The sequence below is a fragment of the Panthera onca genome, chromosome D3 (genome assembly GCF_046562875.1).
Source record: "Panthera onca isolate mPanOnc1 chromosome D3, mPanOnc1 haplotype 2, whole genome shotgun sequence".
Classification (NCBI taxonomy): domain Eukaryota; kingdom Metazoa; phylum Chordata; class Mammalia; order Carnivora; family Felidae; genus Panthera; species Panthera onca.
In genome coordinates, this window is record NC_138350.1 from 52,063,621 (window position 1) to 52,085,345 (window position 21,725).

The 21,725-nt window shown below is 35.4% G+C and overlaps 1 protein-coding gene and 1 pseudogene across 5 annotated transcripts in view; one reads left to right on the top strand and one right to left on the bottom strand.

The window, feature by feature from the left end:
- Positions 1-1,016: 1,016 nt before the first annotated feature.
- Positions 1,017-21,725, bottom strand: part of DSC1 (desmocollin 1) — a 361,845-nt gene continuing 341,136 nt past the window's right edge. For 4 of the 5 annotated variants that reach the window (XM_060613518.3, XM_060613517.3, XM_060613519.3 and 1 more), the window contains 11 exons: positions 19,220-19,364; positions 17,517-17,683; positions 16,886-17,020; positions 15,284-15,469; positions 13,140-13,399; positions 12,914-13,056; positions 8,592-8,804; positions 6,872-7,114; positions 5,127-5,245; positions 4,384-4,629; positions 1,017-3,512 (listed from right to left, as the gene is read on the bottom strand). In XM_060613518.3, the coding sequence (XP_060469501.1) occupies positions 3,315-3,512; positions 4,384-4,629; positions 5,127-5,245; positions 6,872-7,114; positions 8,592-8,804; positions 12,914-13,056; positions 13,140-13,399; positions 15,284-15,469; positions 16,886-17,020; positions 17,517-17,683; positions 19,220-19,364 (2,055 nt within the window). In that variant the 3' untranslated portion in view covers positions 1,017-3,314. Of the gene's footprint in view, positions 3,513-3,593; positions 3,640-4,383; positions 4,630-5,126; positions 5,246-6,871; positions 7,115-8,591; positions 8,805-12,913; positions 13,057-13,139; positions 13,400-15,283; positions 15,470-16,885; positions 17,021-17,516; positions 17,684-19,219; positions 19,365-21,725 lie in introns of all 5 variants that reach the window. The other variant, XM_078435363.2, reaches the window with a different exon arrangement.
- Positions 7,921-8,391, top strand: LOC132665891 (large ribosomal subunit protein uL15 pseudogene; annotated as a pseudogene).

Genomic DNA, 21,725 nt, shown 5'->3' on the forward strand with positions numbered 1-21,725 from the left:
TTTTGTTCTTTTTTTTTTTAATGTTTATTTATTTATTTTTGAGAAAGAGAGAGAAAGAGAGAAAGAGACAGACAGTGGAAGAGGGGCAGAGAGAGAGAGAGAAGAGAGAGAGAGGGAGACAGAGAATCCCAAGCAGGCTCCGCAGCTTAAGTGCAGGGCCCAATGTAGGGCCCATGAACCAGGAGATCATGACCTGAGCCAAAACCAAAAGGCAGACACTTAACCGACTGAGCCACCCAGGTGCCCCATAAAGTTTTGTTCTTTAACAGTGAAGATTTTTAAATAATCTGATCAATATCTACAAAATGTGTGTTATGAATGTACTTCATATATTTGTTTTTATGATGCTTCTTAGTCTATTTGTAGGGCCGCCTGGGTGGCTCGGTTAAGGCTCCGGTAGGGCTCTGTGCTGACAGCTCAGAGCCTGGAGCCTGCTTCCAATTCTGTGTCTCCTTCTTTCTGCCCCTCCTCTGTTCATACTCTGTCTCTCTCTCTCTCTCTCTCTCTCTCTCTCTCAAAAATAAATAAACATTAAAAAAAAAAACCTGTCTATTTGAATAGTTGGAAGTGGTAATTTTATTGTTAGTGGTAAGGATTTCAGATTGTGGTTATTCTTATTTTTTTTTTAATGCAACACTACCAAAGAGTTTTTTAAATCATGCTCAATTTTACTGAACCTTACAAAATATACAGGGGTCCATCCATTCTTAGTAATGTTTTCCCCTGCTACAGTTTTATTTTCTTTTCCCTGTGTAAGCAGAAAGCCAAATGCAGTATCTGGACAAACGGAATGTTCCTTTGGATTTACTAGAAGAGCAGATAAGAGACCAGAGATGTTTAGCAATAACACGGTCTGTTTTGTTTCATTACCCTAATCTAACCGAGGGTTTTCTACTGGAACAGGACTTTTAAAGCTAAGACACCACAAAATGGAGTTGGCTTTTCTTTTCTGTGATCATAAAAATCCTCAACTCTAAAACATCTATTGTGAGCAATTTCCAAATAACACAGCATATTCCATTTTCTAAAAGTAAGCATAAGCATAGATACCAAGTTTAATAAAACATTTTTAATCAACTCAGGGAAAATGAAAGCTTGGCAAAGTTAAAGAGGTATTTAACAAAGCCAATTATTATAGCAATTATATCAATTTTCATCTATCTTGGTGCTCCCAAGGAATTTTTTCACATGAAATACTTTGAGATCTGAATCAAGATAAGAAAAATTTAATTGTATATTTTCCCTAACTACAGATTTAATTACAGAAAAACAATTCATACCGATTCACTTATTGACAATTGATGGTTAACTTATATGAAATAATCCATAAAATACAATGTTTTATTAACAAACTAAATTGGTCAACAGTACAATGGAGTTTCACAAATTTTCTCAGTCATACAAATAACATTTAATTTTGAGTGTAAACAGAGAATGTGAATTTCCTAAATAAAAGACAAGTCATAGTTCCTCCGTGAGATAATTTTTAATAATATTTGAAAATATTTATAATAGCCAAAACTGCTTAAATAAATTCATTTTCCACACCTTCTAACAATTCTGCTAATATTTTTAAAGTGTCTTATTTTGCTAACCTTTGGCCTCTAATTGTACTTTAAGTTCAGATATAAAATTTCTCTTTCCTATTTAAGTAAACGTAAGAAATGAAAACATAAACTAACACATATAAGTTAATGTTCAGCTAAAGATTTTTAATTGTTCAAAAAACATTCTGCACCTATATTCAAGAATATAACATGGCATGAATATATTCCAAATTTTAACATTATATTTAAGAATTTCAAAACTGGTACTATTCTTAGCATAATATATGTCAGACAACAGAAATTGCATTACCCCCCAAAATTATTTTACTCACAATTGCTATAAAAATCATACATTGTTGGCATCCTATAAAATAAAATCTTATTTATTAAAATTACTTTTTTATTCTGCTCTAATATCCAATTTCACATCAAGAAACACCTTTAATTCAAAGCGGTAATTGAGAATCAGAGGACTAATTACAAAATTTTACTTACAAAATTTTAAAAAATCACCACTCTTTTTTCAATTGTTAACCAGTTAATAGATTTTTTAAAAAGAAACATTTTTTTTGTCTGAATGAGAAATTTCCGTGTGATATATACTGTCACTGTAAATTTATAGAGTTTGGCACAGAGACTATTAAAATATTATTTAAATGGATATTATTTCTAAATTAATTAATGGAATATCCTATTAAGATGTTATATATTCAAAATAATTTATTAACTCGTGTCCATTTATCCATCATTCATTTCAATGGTTTAACATTTACATGCCAGAAATTCATTATTTCTGATTTTCAATTTTCTTAAAGTAATTACCAATGTAAGCAGAGTATTAAATTCTATTACGGATGCTCATTCCATTTTTAGCATATTTAAAGGTCTAAGCACCATGGATCAGGGTTGCAAGTCTAATGCCTTCCAGGCTGGTTTCACAAATGCTTGAAGATGGTGGGCCTCTGTCAAACTAGAGAGTGCATGTTCTTGCCAAGGTATTTACATTTTAAAAAGGTAATAGTACATCCTCCCATCTGATCCTTACAAAATCTCTGTGGCTCAAATTGCCCTGAGAGCTTCTTCTGCTCCTGTCTTTCCCACAGTCTAGAAGCTGTAGGAATCTGGTTACACATCCATATAGACAGAGATCCAAGGACCAAGCGCTGAAGGCCCCTGAAAGCAAACAGTACTGGGAACACCTCCGCAGGGTGAAAAGTGTAGTGAGAAATGAACACCTATTTACCAAACTGAAGACTGTACCAAAGAATATTTAAAAATCCTTCAATACATAGCCACTCAGGTAGAGGAATCAATTCTCTGGCACCAAAGACAATATTTCTAAGAGCGTTTCTAAGAGCAACCTCCCCATGGTGTTGAAGAAAATATTTAATTTTCATCTAAAATTAAAATTCATTTCTCATTTGCCTCCACAATACCCAGCTCTCCCACCATCCACTCCTATAGCATACAGGGTACCATAAATTCCCACACGGAAGATGAAAGAAAGCACACAGCACAGTGCTGAAAAGGGCAATATATACATGCATATAAAAGAAAATTAACACATGAAACTTCTATTTCTAGAGAACATGGAAGTTATATCAGACGAGGAGAATTTAGAGGAGTTTTGTATTTATAGTATCCTTATCTATACATGACTTGAAGTTTACCTCCAATAAACAAACATTAGCAGATGCTGCTATCATTTTACATTTAATAAACTCCTGCATATGCATTTGTAGATGTTTCTCCATTAAAACGCACATTTTATTTCTTGACACACGTCTTTGCTAGCGTCCTAAATTTGGGTTCCAGATGATCAAGAAACTCAAGCCCTTCTTCTTCTTGCCGATCACTGCAGCAGCCTACAGAGCCGGCCACAGACCCTTTTCCTTCATAGTTATACGAACGAACGTAGTCTTCGGAATGTTTATGCTCCTCGTCTTGTCCACACAGATACACCTTCTGTGTCAAAAAAGAGCACATTTTATTATTTTTTAAAAAACACCTAAACATATTAGCTTAAAAATAATGTCTTTGATTTACCTTTTACTGTTTAATTTTTAATCAGAGTGTGTCCTCTAACGGATTCCTACATATAAAAAATGCACATGATTGGTCTGTATTCTATTCATTCTGAAAATATAGCAGATATATAAATGCTCCTAGTGAACACATTTATGAAACTTAAAGCTACACACATATCACAAAGCTAACTTACAATTTCCCATTTGACATAAGATTTGCATAGTTGCAGCGTATCTTTGTAATTTCTTCACGTATCTGGGGGACCAATATAGGTTATGATTCTTCTGTTTATACATTATTATATAGTGATAATAATGTAATATATTAAAGTGGCTAATATTAGTCAATATTGATTAATCTGAACATAAAACAAGGAACTAACACCCAAAATAAAAACTTAACAGTCTACCTGATTGATGCTGGTAGCCGGTACTTAATGACTACACAGAGGATTTAATACACCAAAAAATATTTACAATTTATGATCAGTCCACAGAAATCTTTCACTCCAGGTGATCTTCCTGCTAATTTGGGGGGAAGAAGCTATTGGTCTTTTTATACTTCCTAAACATGTCTACATATGCCACTCCTAGATGGTTCTGTAGTTTCATAAATGTTATTTTAAAAATTAAACTTTAAAAGATCATTTTGCCTTTGGGTTTGGGCCTGAAATCTGTATCTATGGTAATTAAACACTAAAAAGGTGATGAGTTCTAGGTGCATGGAGAGTAAAACTTTTGGGAAATCCTGACTTATAAATCGTGTTTAAACTCTCATGTAATATCATCTTGAAGACATCGGCACTCACTTCGCCAAGCCGAGGTTGGGTGAAGCTGTGCCAGTCTGTGTATGTGTATCTGCCAGTATCCTGTCCTGCTCCCTTGACAGATTCCAAGGTCTGATGTCCACCTCCTTTGCTGGACTCCAAAGTGTAGCCGCCTTTGACCATTTCAAAGCTTTGCTGTGTTTTGACTCCTTGGCCACCAAGAGTGCCACCAGACATGCTTGTGTCACAAATGTTGGATGTCTGTGTGGGCAGTCTAATATTTGCTTCCTAAAAATAAAGTTAGAGTTATAAAATGAATGAATCAAATTGAAGCTAACAGTTTGCTTTCATTTCTTCCCCACTAAAATTCACATACTGAGGTCCTAATCCTCAGGGTCTTAGAATGTAATTTGTTTGAAAACAGGTCATTAGATATGCATTTAGTTAAACTAAGATGAGGTCATACTCAACTAGGGTGGGTCCCTAATCCAAAGGCCAAATTTAAACACAGACATGCACACATGGAGAGAATGCCAGCCGAAGATGTGATTTATGTTGCCATAATACAGGAACTACCAGTTTGTGATTCTTTGCAGTCCTGTGAAACTAATACAATAGAATCATGAAGTTTAAATGAATTAATGTATGCAGGTCATGTGAAATTCTGCTTGGCATAGTAAGTGTTCAATAAACATTAGCTGTTATTATTATTACTGTTACTACATGATAATCAACTGTTATCATCCATCACCAAACAATTCATAGGAAAGTGAAATCTAATTTACCGTCACTTCTTCTCCAGGTCCTTCAGTATTTGACACAATTAAATTTTGCTGGGCTACATCTGGAAAACATTTCTTTACTGTTCTCTTAGCAGTAACACAGAAACAAGTAAACAGAATACCTAAAAAATAAAAAGCATTTAAGTAAAATAGTATTTTTTTCATGCAAGTATATATTAAATCATTTAAGTCGTATGATTTTTCTTTTAAGTTTCTTCACAGAACTTTAAAAAAATTTTGTTCCATAAATTTAGATCTCTTTGGGTCATAACATTTAAAACAGAATATTAACAAATGTATTCGTATATAGACCATCTCTGTCTTATTGAGATTAGTAGGCTAAATGAGAAAGAAATCAATAAAAAGTAATAAGGATGAAGTGAGCATAGTTTATTAACAAGTCTCTTCCCAAGTTCAGAATTAACTTCAATGATTCTCTTATTTCCTCCACACTCAAACGGCAACTCCCTTTGATGGAAATTTAAGCTTGTATTGTTGGTACTTAAAATCCATACAGAACCCACTTAAAGGGTATTAGGCATAAATACAAACATGTAAGGCATTTACATAAAACCAGTGCCCAATTTTGAAAGTGTATGCCGACTACTAACAGTGCTAAGGGGAACATCCTATTTCAGCTGAAACTCAAATCAATGAGTTAGGACACAGTAAAGACTATGGGGAAAGTCTCTAAATGCAGATAGATTATAGAGTAAAATAAACTGTTAAAAAAGAAAGGAAAGGGAGTGTGAGTGGAAGGAAGGGCACAGAAGTGTGGGGAGTGATTTCCATCAATTTTGCATCTCTAAAACAACAGTTTGAAGAATGCAAAATCTTAACATTCTTTGCATGCATTACTTTTCCTCAGTGGCTTACCATATGACCATTTTCCACACACTGGGTTCCTTTTTGTTTCTTTTTTTAAGAGTTCTAATGTTCTTTTCTTATTTTTTTTTTAAGTTTGTTTGTTTATTTCTTTGTTTTTAAGTAACTCTACACCCAATGTGGAGCTTAAACTCACCATCCTGAGAGATTAAGGGTTGCCTCCTCTGACTGAGCCAGCCAGGTGCCTCTCATTGGAGTCTTCTTAAGATGTATGTTAAATCATGGCGCCTGGGTGGCTCAGTCAGTTGAGTGTCCCACTCCCGATTTCCACTCAGGTCATGACCTCAAGGTTCATGGGATGGAGCCCCATGTCGGGCTCTGTGTTGACAGTCTGAAACCTACTTGGGATTCTTTCTCTCTCTGTCCCTCCCCCACTCACACACTCTCTCAAAATAAGTAAATAAACTTAAAAAAATGTATGTTAAATCACTTCATTAATAACATTGAGCATAAACATCTAAGCAAGTTTTGGAAGTACTCTTCACTATTCTTTTTGTGCATAAACTTGACTGGTTAAAAGACTGTTTTGTATGGGATGGAATCTTAACATTACTTTTCTACAACCTCTTTATTGTACTTATGGAAAAATGAGCTCAAAGAAGCGGAAATGATTTATCCAGTATCTCACAGCTTATCATTGGAAGAACTAAGGGGACACCTCTGAAAATTACTTTGAATTTAATCTGCTCTTGCTGATAAGTTTCTTCTGTGAATCAGAACCCCAAGTCATATAGTACATACAAGATTTTCAAAAGGACACATTTACCAAAGGCTATAAAGGCCATTAAATAAAGAATTACCATATATATATTTTAAATATTAGATAAGACTTCAACTAATACATTCTAGATAATTATACTTACATAACAGCAATGCAGAACCCAACACCATGGCAAGAATAGCCCATCTTCCAAGTATTACATTTGATGGCTTAAAATCTCTCACATTTTTAATATTCATCTTACAGTCAGATGGGGTTGTACAGTCACATACTCTCACTGTTAACATGTGTTTTGCATCTAAACCATGTCTATCTTTTATTATGATAGGCACAGTATAATAGTTATAGTCAAGAATTTGTCGCTGACGAAGAATGGCAGTTTTACCTAGAGGGAAAAAAAGGCAGAGAAAAAATATATTTATATGCCTTTTTTTTTTTTAAGAGAGAGAGAGAGAGAGAGAGAGAGAGAGAGAGAGACCGCGTGAGCAGGGGAGGGGCAGAGAGAGAGAGGGAGACACAGAATCAGAAGCAGGCTCCAGCCTCCTAGCCGCTTCAGCCTCCTAGCCGTCAGCACAGAGCCTGATGCAGGGCTCGAACTAACAACCTGCAAGATCATGGCTTGAGCTGAGGTCTGACAGTCAACTGACTGAGCCACCCAGGCACCCCTATGACCTTTCAATAGCAATATTATTCTTCCTTGGTATTCTTGGGGTGGAGGGAGGAGGAGAGAAGGTGCAGGATTTAGCTTAAAGGAAAAACGCTAGTGGTTCATTTTTATTTCTTAAAAATGATTTTGATTTCTTGAAAAACTAGGAAAATTAATTAATATTACTCTCCACTTATATTAGGCTAAGCTATACTTAATGTTATTCACATATTATATTTATATGTTTTCTTAAAAGATATTTGGAACAAGAGTCTAAACATAAATATATTATCCATTTCTTTAAAAAAAGTAAGGTATTCAGGCTCCGGGTGGCCTAGTCTGTTAAGCGTCCAACTTTGGCTCAGGTCATGATCTCACAGTTCATGGGTTGGAGCCTCGCATCTGATTCTCTGCTGTCAGCACAGAGCCTGCCTCAGATCTTCTGTCCCCCTCTCCCTCTACTGCTCCCCACCAGTTCTCTCTCTCAAGATAAATAAACTTAAAAAAAAAAAAAATTAAGGTATTGTTCCTGTCTGGGCTGCAACATGCCATCCACACTGAGGAAAACCCAGAACCTTCGGGGTCACATGAGCCAAAGCCACAGTTGCATTAGCAAGTCCCAGAAGCAGCCAGGAGGCCAGGGTAATAAATAATGCTAGTGACATGCACCACCATAGGATCAACTTCATAGGATCAACTTCGACAAATATCACCTACGTCACTTTGGAAAAGTTGGTAGGAGGCATTACCAGGTAAAGAGGAACCAGAGCTCTGCCCAACTGATAACCTTGATACAGCGTGGACTTTAGTCGGTGAGCAGACACGGGTACATGCTGTCAAAAACAAGACTGGAGCTGCTCCCATCACTGATGTGGTCCGATCGGGCTACTGCAAAGTTTTGAGGAAGGGAAAGCTCCCCAGACAGCCTGTCATCGTGAAGGCCAGGTTCTCCAGTAGAAGAGCAGAGAAGCTACAGTGGGGTGTGGGGTGAGGGGCTCTGCATCCTGGTAGCCTGAAGCCATGTGGAAGGAGGTTCATTAAAGCTAACAAGAGTTTTTCAAAAATAAATAAATAAAAGGCAAGGTATTACCTTTTTGGGGGGATCAATAAAATAATTTCCTAAAATGAATGCTTATCATAATGAACTAAAGTGAATGTCAACATCATCAGCCATCCTAAGTTCCTAATGATTAGAAGATTAAGCAGAATTACATACCATCTTTTGTTTCTAAATTCCAAAGTTTGTTGGCAGAATTACCCAGAAAGAATTCAAAAGGTGGACCATTCTCAGGTCCATCTGCATCTACAGGTTCAAGAACGGCATAATCCTTAGCATGCTGGCAAATTGTCACTTCTTTATCAATTTGCGGTGGGTGATCGTTATTATCTTCCAGAAGAACTACCAGGGTTCCCGTGCATGATCTGCCAGCTAAGAAAGATTAAAACCAGCATATTTTTTACTTAAGATTTTATTTTCAACATCTCTATGCTACACAGATGACATCTGCTTTCTACTGGCTATCTGAACTTGAATTTCACACACTTTTTAGAGCACAAATACTATTGCTACAAGTACAAATAGTGACATGTCACTCTTAAAGATTGATGGCTGTATCAGGTATCTTGAGGTGTTTTTTAAAATAAAAAGGTATGAGATTATGAGTAATATCACTACAGAGCAACCAGTTGAAAATAAAATTGATTTCTTACACCTTTCTGAAGAGCATATATTCATCCTGAAAATACAAAGGCTTTGGTCATCAGTCACTTCCTTTGACTTCCTCTCCTGACTCATTTCCTCACATCCTCTTTGCTCAGACTTTGTGAAACTTATCAAACCCACGAGGTGTGCTCCTTCTTGTCTGCTTTGGTACATTCTGTCGCCATGGCTAGGAATACTTTTGTCTTTCTCTTTGCCTGACAAAATCTGGTTATCCTTCAAGAATCCCCTCAAATATCGCCTCCTCGTGAAACTTGCTGTGACTTATATGGACAATGGTAGCAATATTCTCCTTTGAGTTCTCACAACACTTTGCTCATCATTGACTCACACACTGAACTGTGAACATGTTCGTCCTAAGAACTGAGTCATACTCACCTTGATAGCCTATTGATCTTCCCAGCATTTATTCGCTAACTTATAACTTCATACTAACACACTGAACGTAATAGTAATGCTATTACTATTTTATACTTTCCAAAAAACTTAGCTGAATAAACTATAAAAATAAATTTGCACCCCCTCCCTCATTCAATAAATATGTTTTTGACAATAGGAGCTCTTACTCATCTCTAGATGGCCACTGGTATTGTACTAATGCTTTACACATTAAGTCTCCATAAATATTTTTAATGACAACATTGCCCATTATTTGAAGCTCAAAAAACAAGTTTAAAATTTATCATTTGTGATAGGATAATAAACTACAATAAATGACAAGCTTTCAAAATTGAAATAAACAGAAAAATAATTGATAAGTTTTCTTTTTTTTGCTTCGAATACCAGTCTAAATTTTGAGCGTATATGTTGAATTTATCATAAACACCACTACAAATCATATATAAATATCACCCATTTTTAGTTTGAAATAAGACTTAGGTGATATCTTGAATGCTTTAGTGATTTTTTTTCTGTTGAATAACTACAAAATTAATTTATTAAAAGTGACTTTTAAATTACTTAACAAAAGGCACCCACTATATACCTATTTAGAAACTATTCTATGTGAACAAATTTTAAAATATCTACAAATAAAAGAAAGATCTAGGCCTTCTAGTAAGAAATTTGCAATAGGATATACACATTTTGATACTTCCAGAAATTTGTAGATAAATCTGAACACAAGTAACAACTTCAAAATCACCAAACTAACAAAGACGTGTTAATTTTCACAATCAATCTAGTTACAGGAACAGAATATAAATGAGAAACAATGAAACATCCTTTTATAGAGAAGACACATCACCTGTGATAATTAACATATTATTCCCTGGGAAGGGGGCCTTATGAAGTATTAAGAGAAGACCTGAACACAAACGAGTGGAAACAATCACAGATGTCACTGCCATTCATTTGAAGTTAAGGGACCTGAATCTCAAACAGTTGGGACAGTGCTACACTAGGCAGAGGGTGTATAAAACAGTGTTTTCTAGAGTGACAGCGGGGAAACCAGCCTGCTTAACAAAGAAGACTAACACAAGAAACAAAGTAAATAAATTGGATTCTAGGAAAGCTAGAAGAATGTCTGGGTCATCATCCTGAAATATTTATGAGCATCAAAAGTAAATGTTCACGTGGAACTATAAGTAGTTACTTATATATTTGGTCCTTGGAAATACAGATTAATGGATTAAAGTTCAAATGAACAAAAGCACTGGTGTCACCCTATCATCTTATATTAATACTTGTAATATCCATGTCTTTATTTCTTCTTGAGCACACCCAGGTTATTCATGAGCCTGGGACATAGAATCTTACAGTTTAGATTTGGCATTTCATTTCCTTGTACTTTTAGCAACCAAAGACAAAGTTAATTTCTCATATTTCTGTTCTCCATATTTTCCTTCTCTTCAAATAGTATTTCATTTTCCTATCACCAAACTTCTTCATTTCTTGAAATCTCCCTTTATCCTTTAATCTGGGCAGCTCTTAACTGATTTCTCCCTCTTATGATATCCATACATTTATGGGGAAAGTTGTCATACCAAGAACCTCTTATGAGAATATAATAGTCCTCTAATTGGTATCATGTGAGAATTTGCCCAGTGTTATGAAATCTAGTTTTCATGGTAACATGCCTGGTACTTGGAACTTACTAGACTGTCAACATTTGTGGAATAAATGGGGAGAAATAAATCCTTCTGAATGACATAATAATCATGTTCTTGAATCATTCAGATTTCACTTTTGTTTATACAAGAGTAGCAAATCGCCCATGGTTTTAGAGTGGTGGCAACATCATATTTCTCAGCTAATGTTTTCACCATTCTTTGGCAGCTTTTTTGTCCTTCCTATATTGAAAGAACTACATCAAAAGCCTATGTGAGAGATATCAAGAGGAAGGGAAGATCATATGTACATGGTTATGTAATGATAGCCACATTTACATTTTCTTTTAGATTTTGAAACCTAAGTATTTTGGACACATGGGAATAACATTTAACAATTGCTTGTTTGTATATTTTTATGGTATATACATTAGCAATAGTAGCACATGTATACAAACATACTGGCAAATGTAGGGAGGTTGCTGTGTGCGGATCTCAGCCAGTGGATAACCAATTTTGTGGCTGGACTGGCCCTTGTGGTTCTTAGATGATTGCAAGGTGCCATAGCCATCAGGAGGCTTTTGGAGAAAAAAGGTCCTGGAAATTATGTGGCTCAGCTGAGGCCACACAGCAAGGTTGTCGTGGGCAGGAAGAAAAAAAGCAAGCCTGGGGTACTGCTTTTATCGGGGTCAAGAGTTGGGGCTAAGGGTTTCTGGAGCTCATTCTTTACTGGTGAATTTAAAACATTGGAGCAAGAATTCAAAGCCCTGGGAAGTGAAAACACAAGCAACCCCAGTGGTCAGTTCCTGAAAGCAAGCAAGATCTCTAAAATGAAGGAGCGTGGGGTACTGGGATGTGGCTTGGGTCTTTGTCTAGTCTGCTTGGCAGACTAGATGGCAGAAAGCCATCTTTGAAGTGGATGCCTTAGCAATCAAAGCTGAAGTCAGGCAAGCACTTGCATTACAAAACAAACGAAACTGTCAGGGCACACATTACAATGGTGCACATTCAAAAATGGTTTACTGTAGGAGTGTTTGTTCAAAAGGGTTTTGAAAACACTACTTTATGATATCTGAAGGGCACTTCTTCACAAGAAGAGTTTCACAAAAAAAAAAATTAAGCAGAAGGACTGCAAGCCACAGCAAAAGACTGAAGAGTCATTGTTTGATCATTTCTTTAGGAAATACGATTAAATGCTTTGTTCCCCATTACGAGACGCTCAGAACAAACTTACCTTGAGCCACTGTTATAGGTGGGTTAAACCCTTTCAGCAAGTTCAAACCGTAATAATCTAAATCTGTACTCCTGAAGACTGGAGATCCTAGAGGAGGCCACCATGTCTTTGGCCATTCATTCATCACCTCCTAGCTTTGCGTTACTGACGCACTAGAGCTGATGTTGGGTGGTCTCCAATAAATTGAGCAGTCAGTGCAAACATATTTCACACTAAGTTTGGATCTGGCAATAAACAAAGGTCACCCCAAGATTTCCTTAAAGATACATCCTGGGGGCGCCTGGGTGGCTTGGTCGGTTAAGCGTCCGACTTCGGCTCAGGTCATGATCTCACGGTCCGTGAGTTCGAGCCCCGCGTCGGGCTCTGTGCTGACAGCTCAGAGCCTGGAGCCTGTTTCAGATTCTGTGTCTCCCTTTCTCTCTGCCCCTCCCCTGTTCATGCTCTGTCTCTCTCTGTCTCAAAAATAAATAAACGTTAAAAAAAAAAATTAAAAAAAAAAAAAGATACATCCTGTATTTCTAGAAAACTGTACTCACCTGCATCCATTGCAACCACGGAAACATTGTATTGGTCGTGTTTTACAAATTTTGATTCTCTATCTAGCACTTTTATAGTTCTCAAGTCACCAGTGTGTTCATTAATTTCAAACCAGTTATCTTCATCTCCTATCTTCTTATACCTAATTTTTAGAAATCAAATGTAAATGCTCAAACCAAAGATTGAACATAATCTCAAAATATGTCATTTTGAAGAATATGTTACCTTAAGCCTTCACCGCTGCTTGTTTCCGGATCCAACGCTTTGTATCCCTGGAGTTCTTTTCCAACCGGGAGGCCATCTGTACTCTGAAGAACTTTTACTGGTGGTTGGCATTCAGGGCCCTCATCACTGTCTTTAATTTTAACAGTGACAGTTGTAGTGCACATAGTAGGAGCTTTTGAGTTTGCTGCTTTAGCGAATTGTGCTTCATTAAGTACACCAATTTGCAAAACAACCTCACGATGGACTTCATAGTTCAATGGCTGTTCAATAAGCATACTTTAATCAGTCAATTTGGAGCACTGTATATAACAGAAGACTTATAAGTATGATTCCAAGTTTTAGCACAAGAAGGAATATCATTTTTGCATATAAAACGTTACCCAAAGCAGGTGCTAATGTAGTTAAAGACGAATAGTTAACTTCCTATAATAAGAAACAAACACTATCAAATACAAAATTGTTGACGAGTCAACCAATTTTTCTTCTCCCTTTTCTTTCAGAATGTCTTGCCTTCAGTTTTTCATTACAGGTTTAAATATTAATGGAAATATAGAATAGGTGTTTGAATAAATCCAAATTTATCAAATGAAGTTAACAGTGATAACTAAGAGGTATATAAAAAGTATAAAAAGAAATATATAAAATAATTAGACTACTAGAACATGAGATTTGGCTATAATGGAGCAGTTGCTTTGAGTGTATGAGTAAAAGTTATGATATTACTGAAGTACATTATATTTATGTTTTTTTAATGATTATATTTAGGTTTGTATAGCTCCTAATCAAAGTGCTCAGTTCCGAACTGAATAATGAGAAGCATCTTGAAACAAAAGTTAAACAATTAGAGACTAAAATCTATCAGGACAACAAAAAAAAAAAAAAAAAGGAAAGCAAGAGAAAGAAACCTAGACCCCTCAAAAAAACAAAAAGAAACAAACAAAAAACCCAAGAAAGAACAAGACGAGTGAGAGAAAGAAAAAGCAATATAATAAATGGCATTTTCTAAAAATCTTAGGAGGAAAGTACAACTGTGCATATATACACAAGAGTGCATATATGCACAAGAGTACATAAGAAAATACACTGTCCCTAAGAAATTAATCAGGACAATTATGCAACAGGTTAGTGAGGGCTCTGGAAAGAAGGACTCTGAAAAAGAATCAGATTTGTCTACAGCTATAACACCCTGAATATGCCTGATCTCATCTGATCTCAGAAGCTAAGCAGGGTCAGGCCTCATTAGTACTTTGAAGGGAGAAAAAAGAACCACATTTAGTTCAAGTAATCATTCTGGGTGCCACTAATTGCAACTGAATTTTTAAAATCCCCAAATGCTGGCTACCTCAAATATAGGAGAAAGAATAGGAATAGCTGCTCAATATTTAATAGTCTGTCTTGTACATTATAGAAAAGTAAAAGTATAATATGAGCATGGAGGCACTTGAAAAGTCAAGAGGTTTGACTTCCAGTAGTGATTCTTCTATTTCTGTCTTGTGTTCCATAAAATAAGGGATTTGGACAAGTGGGTATCTAAGGTTTCTTCTAAGACTAATACTTGATTACTAATACAGTATTTCTCTGCCTTGGTTTTCACCACGTATGGAACAATGTGTCTTGTACCCATAATGCCTATCTTCTTCCTCTTTTTTTTCCTTTATTTTGAAAGAGAGAGAGAGAAAGCACGAGCAGGGGAAGGGCAGAGAGACAGAGAGACAGAGAGACAGAGAAAGAGAGAGAGAAAATCCTAAGGAGGCTCCTCGCTGTTAGGGCAGAGCCTAACACAGGGCTCAATTTCACGAACCACAAGATTATGACCTGAGCTGAGATCAAGAGCCATATGCTTAACCAACTGAGTCACTCAGGTGCCCTAATGCCTACCTTCTAAGAATGAAGATGAGGGTAAAATCATCATCATCATCATCATCATCATCATCATCATCATCATAACAAAATCATCATAACAAAACATTTATGTAAACCAATAGAAATCATTTCAGCATTGTCTCTATTCACATACATACAGTCAAATACATATAGAGATATATAGTACATAGGATATAGATATAGATATGTAGATAGCAATGCCCAAGTGTAAGTTAGTATTTTTTAAAATATTGCTTGATCGTTTTTTTGTTCTTGTTTACCTTGACAACACACAAGACTGCTTCATTTGTATTGGGGTCTGTGCTAATTTTGAAGTTTCCATTTTCATTTCCCTGTAGGATCTTATATATAGCCTTTGAGTGAGGAGTGTTTGGTAAGTCCTGATCATGTACCGCCATTCGTAAAATCTCAACATCAATTCTGTTTTCTTCTACTTCTGTAAAATACTAAAACAATTGTCCCTTGTCATTACAAATTCATAGCATTAACATGATTTTCTACTCTAAAACTTACACTTAAAGAAATATTAAACAAAGTGATATGAGAACGTGCAATCATATATTGGAAAGAATTTACAAATTTCACGTATAGTGTACTTCTCACTAAACTGACTTTTCAAATCTTACTCATTCTTCAAAGACTAATTCATGTCTTAACTTCTAAACTTCTCTAAATCATTCAAGCCCTCAGATTTGTCTCTATTCTGAATCCCCTCAATATTTACAGTCTCTGGCCCCTTTTATATGAACATATTAAACCTTCAATATTTGTAGATAATTATAACCTACATTGATTTCTTATTATTACTGGATGATTTGTTACTATGCCAATTTTTGTTTTTAATTTACTTCTGATTCACTAGCAAACATTTTAAGGAAAAAGTTTTTCCTTTTTTGAGAAATTAAATCACATTTTTTCCTCTTCCTCCAAAGAATAAATGTTTACAGAAGCATATTATATTAATTAAAAGACTAAAGAAAGTAGTAAATCAGAATCCTCTAGAGATATAAGATGAATTCATAGAGGGATAATAGCCTGATACCTTTGGAGTATAACAGATCTTAATTCTAATCCCAGTTTTTTCTCTTACATGGTCTACACGTATGAGATCATGAGCAAGTTATTTAACTGATTTTTCATTTTCTCAAATAAAATATGGGATAAACATGCCCTTAAAAGTTGTAGGGATCCATATAAAACAGTGTATGAATGTACCTATCACTAGGGGTTCTCTCTTCTTTAACTTGTTCTCTAGTATAGATTAATGAAAAAATGAAGATTACTCACTAAAAGTTCAAGAAAGAAAAACCATTTCCTGGAAGTATCATCCTGTATATATTTCTTGTATTGTGTATTTCCTAAGGGAAAGTTTGCTCCTATGTGATGTTGGAAGACTCTGCATATAGATGACGGTGGGGGGGTAGGGGGGGAGGTGCACACTGTACTTACTGATCTCCCAGCGGAGCAGAAAACACAAAGCTAGTCTCTTTTTAACATCTTAGGAAGTTAAAGTGAGAAAGATACCAGAGAGAGGGCCACTTCTCTTGTACTCTATAAAAGGAATTTAAATCCAAGGCATCACTAACAGACTTTGGCATCCAAGAAAATGATGAATACATGAACAGCAAGCATCAAGGGTTAAGAGGCCATTAGACAGCCAAGAGAATAGTTTTTTCCCTAGCATTTAGAAATGCCTGGTCCTTCAATTATTGTTACAGAAAATCTTTTTTTGTTTATATGTCATCTGTAAGCAGTAGCTCTTAAAACCAAAAATGTGTAGTCTCACAGAGCTACCAAATTCCAGATGTGTTTTTTTGAAAAAGTAAGTGAACCCTGGTAAACAAATACAAAGATGTACTCACAGATGTTTCAGTAAAATATGGTGAATTGTCATTTTCATCCTCAAGTGAAATTGTAATTGTTCCTGTATTAAATAAACCAAAAGGTTGCCCCCCCATGTCTCGCACTTCCATTATTAACTGGTATGTATCACATTTCTGAAAAAGAAAAGAAAAGAAAAGAAAAAGGTACATTGACGAACACTTATATTTCCTATAACTTATAATTCTCATAGCCATTGCTTAGGATCTGATTATTTTACACTCCTTTTATTTTATTTTATTTTATTTTATTTTATTTTATTTTATTTTGTTTTTTTAAAAGGCCACCTTAAATATAAATATAGAACAAGAGATTGGCTAGTCAGTACAATAGAAAACTGATGTACCTAACCTAACATTTCAAAATGTAAAGCTATTTTATCATTCACATCAAATTAGGTCAATGATTTTAAGTGAGAACTTGTCTAATATCTTGTACCTTCCCTGAATCTCTGTAGAGACAAAGAAAGTATCACAGAAGCCCTAAGGACAGCCTGTATAGAAGCCAGCTGGGAGAGGTGGCTGTAGGATGCCTTATTGTAACTTCTCTGGGAGTTCATTATCAGTTTAAATATAGCTTAGTGATTGTAAAATTAATTAATCAGCTCATTACTTCTCTATCCAGTAAAGGTGTAGTTGTGGTGATGACACCTGTATCTGGATGTATGGAGAAATGCTTTGGATGATCTGGGATTTGCTGTAAGATTTTATATTTCAGACGAGTATGTAGAGTGTCAGGTTCATCGTGGTCTATGGCAGTCACTTGTCCCACTGAAGTTCCTGTTTAGATAAATGCAATATCATCAATAATTTAAAAGAGCAATATAATTGAATTACAAACAAAGTATGGTTGTAGTATATTCTCCCTAAAACCACAAGTGGATTGATTTTACAGGTTAGTGGAGTGGCTAAAGCTCTCCCAAATTCCAAGCTCCCCTTACTTGGAAACTTCACTTATGTGGGTACTATGAATCACACGGTTTATATTCCACACATATGAGAATATCCACCCCACCCTTGGTAGCAGCGGTTCTCAAATTCTTCCCCCCTACCCACCACCCCAGTTCATGGACCATTTTTGGATGGGACCTTCTCTGTATATCTTCTTTTATAGCTGAACTTGATAATGTTAATTAGAGGAATAGCACAGCTTTGAATATGATAAGAAAGATTTTACACTTTGATATTTTAATAAATGTGCTGAATTGTTAATATTCAAGTAATGCACTATTAATACACTGTGTAGCAGTCTGAATATCATTTGGACAAGCTTTACGGCCCAGAAATCAGTGTATTAGAAATGTTGCTTTACCAAACTACTAACTGTGAAAGAACAATATTAAACATGCATGCATACATAATGACAATAGAATGGATGAGGCATTTCTTGCAACTTTTTACTTTTTTTGAAAGTTTATTTATTTTGAGAGAGAGTGAGACAGCGTGCATGTGTGGGAGGGGCAGAGAGAGAGGGAGAGAGAGTTTTCTAAGCTAATATATTTAATAGCTAATAGAATTCTAAGCTAATAGAATTAGTAAATAGCACAGAGCCTGATGACAGGGCTCAATCTCATGAACCGTGAGACCATGGCCTGAGCCGAGATCAAGAGTTGGATGCTTAACCAACTGAGCCACACAGGTACCCCTCTTGTAACTTTTTTCTTTTTAAAATAAACCTCACAGTCCTATGCCCATTGATGTGCCTAGGTCACAGTCTTGGCTGCCTAAGAGCATTAAGCCAGTTTAGCTTTTTTAATTTGTCTGAAAAATTTGCCAACTAAAGCAATATATTTATTTTTATAAGTCAGATAAACATTTCCATGAGATGATCTATTTCTGGGTCCTTGAAAATTTATTGAAACTTTGTAAAGATTCAAATTATTTATTGCTTTATAAAGGCATCTGTGACACCTATGTACATGGTCAAATCATAAAACATAAACAGCATTTGTCTGTCACACATTCATATTCATAGCGGATTCAGCTGCCTTCTATATGAGCATCGAAGAAATGAGGGCAAAAAGGTTTGCCTCTGAAGAGTATATGATCTTGTAAGACTACAAAGTTTCATGTAGAATACCCTTGACATTCAAGCATTTTAAGAAAAAATATTTATTTATTTAAGTAATCTCTACACCCCACATGGGGCTCAAACTCACAACCCTGAGATCAAGAGTCGCAGACTCTTCCAACTAAGCCAGCCAGGCACCCCTGACATTCAAACATTTTTAAATGTTTCGCATACTTGTGTTTCAAGCATGACTGAGGAACTGAATCAAAGCAAAAATCTAGTGTTTTTCTAAGAAGGGAACTTACCAGTTCGACAATTTTCAGGCACACTAAAGATAGTCACTTTGTTTTCAAAATATGGAGCATTATCGTTATCATCTTCAACTTTGAATAGCAAGGGGAGCGGGTACTCTGGCGCGTAGCCGTCTGCAGTGGTTGCATAGGCATATAGCTGAAAGGTAGACAAACACCATCAGCTCCTTCTCAAATGACAAATGATACACAAAATTAGGCCTAGCGGATGGGGAAAGACATGATGTTTAAAAAGTCCTCCAGAAAAGAATATGTAACTAAGAACTTAAGCGATGGAAAACACACCAGCGCAGACAATGACCTTATGGCTTTGATACTCTTGTAGTGTTCACATTCTCCCACCAGGTACCATGCACCCCAGAATGAGGCTACTCTGCTCTCTGAATTAATCACATGCCCTCTGCTTGTTAGAGCACACAAATTTCCCCCACTTATGCTAATGACAAGTATTTTTTTTAAGTCTACAAAAAGCAGGATTCCATTTATTTACAGATTTGCAGAGATGTATACATAGATATCAACTATCTTCAGTGATCCAATTATGAATTCTTTTCTCTACTTATCCGTACTTTCTCCTTTTTCTATCATAAATATATATTTGTTATGTATTAAAAGTGCCAATAAAATCATATACATATTTCAAACTCAATCTCATAATAATATATCTTGACCCCAAAGCTGGGATTTAATGTGTTTTCCTTGTAAACACCATCAATTTATTTCTTTCTACCTCTTATATGCTTTATGCATAACAATTGTTCAATAAATAGTCATTGAACTAAATAGATTTTCTCACCGACAGTACCAACTAAATGTGCCCAAGGTAAATTCTGTATTAATTCAGTTCTTCGGAACAATCAATTCTTCCTGATTGTCCTGCTGTGACCATCTTCCAAAATGAACCAGGATTAAAATTCCAGGTGTTTAACTCCTCCCTGTCTTTCAATAGCCTGATTAGTTGCCAAGCTCTAGGGATTATGGCATTTCTGTGTCTCTGGCATCCATTATCTCTTTTTAAATCCTTAAAAGATTTTGTTAATCTATTTATTTTGAAAGACAAAGAGAGCCCACACACATGAGCAGGGGAGGGGCAGAGAGAAAGCGAGACAGAATCCCAGGTACTATTTTGGGTACCTGGTTTTATTTTGTTACCAGTGATGAGTTAAGTATCTCCAAAATAAATCAAAACTGAAATCATTATTGTAGAGAGGACGATCCAGATTAGGAATATAGCTAAACTTTAAAGCATAGCCTTGCTCCCGTGGGGAATCCATTTATACTCCAATAATAAAGAAATTATTTATATACTTTCTTATTTAGTCATTAAAGCAACAGTTCCAAAAACTCAATAATAGTAATGGTTTTACAGTTTAGTTCCCATTATTTTATACTGAAAGCAATAATCATATATATTCAAGTATATGAATATTGTTTAAAAGAAGTATAATATAGAATATTATACTTCAAAATCAGTCACATTTTTAGCTGAATTAGAAGAGTATTATTTACATTTCAGGTGTGTTTTTGATATATTGTTTCTCCCTTGAATTCTTCTGTAGCTTGGAGAATCTCATTTCTTTTAGCCCTTTTGCACTGCAATTTGCTGAAATTTTCTTTATCTTTGAGAAGACACAAATAGTTGCCAACAGAAGTGGGGACTTGAGTTTGACCTTGTAATGAAAGATATCTAATGCTGACTGAGCAGAGTTATGGAGAGAGCAGTGCCACCAAAGCTGAGTGGGTACAGAATGTGATTTGCAACATACATATAAAGACAATGGGTAGACCTATGAGTCTAGAAAAGAAACACATGTTGCAAGATAATAAGGCTCTGGTTGGATAGGTAAGGGATTACACTGAAACCCAATTTTCCCCTATGTATTTACAAAAGATACAGATTATCCTCAACACTCAAAGAGAAAAGTGTTTATAACTGCTTTCTTTCATATATAACTTGGAATTATTGAAGAAAATCCTCTTCTTATTTTTTGAAAAACTTGGAAAAAATGGCCTTATACACATCCCTGAAAGATAAGATGAATTTAATGGTTTAAGACAAACTCCTCAAACTGCAATAATGGTGCGACTCATCCAGAAAAATACTTACAAGCCAAGATTAAACATGATAACAGGTGGCAAGTGAGAGAACAGGAGCACAAAAAGGATATGTATTAAATTAGACTCATGGTTACTTGTTCTCAATAATCAATAAAATTGAATTATTTCAAGTAATAATAACTGGTCAACACATAACATTTATATATAGGTTATATAAATGCAAAAAGTTGGGAAATCCCATCAAAATCCTACTTTGAAGGCAAAATCCTATAGCATGTGTATTGTTCGATCTGCCACTAGAATTGTTTTTAAAGAGCTTTACAGTTTATATATTGATATCACCAATATTATGGTGTTTAATGATAGCAACAGCTCTGAGGTAGGTAAGAGAACTATTAGAAGCCCATAAAATACAGAAGGAAACAGATTCTTGAAGGTTGTG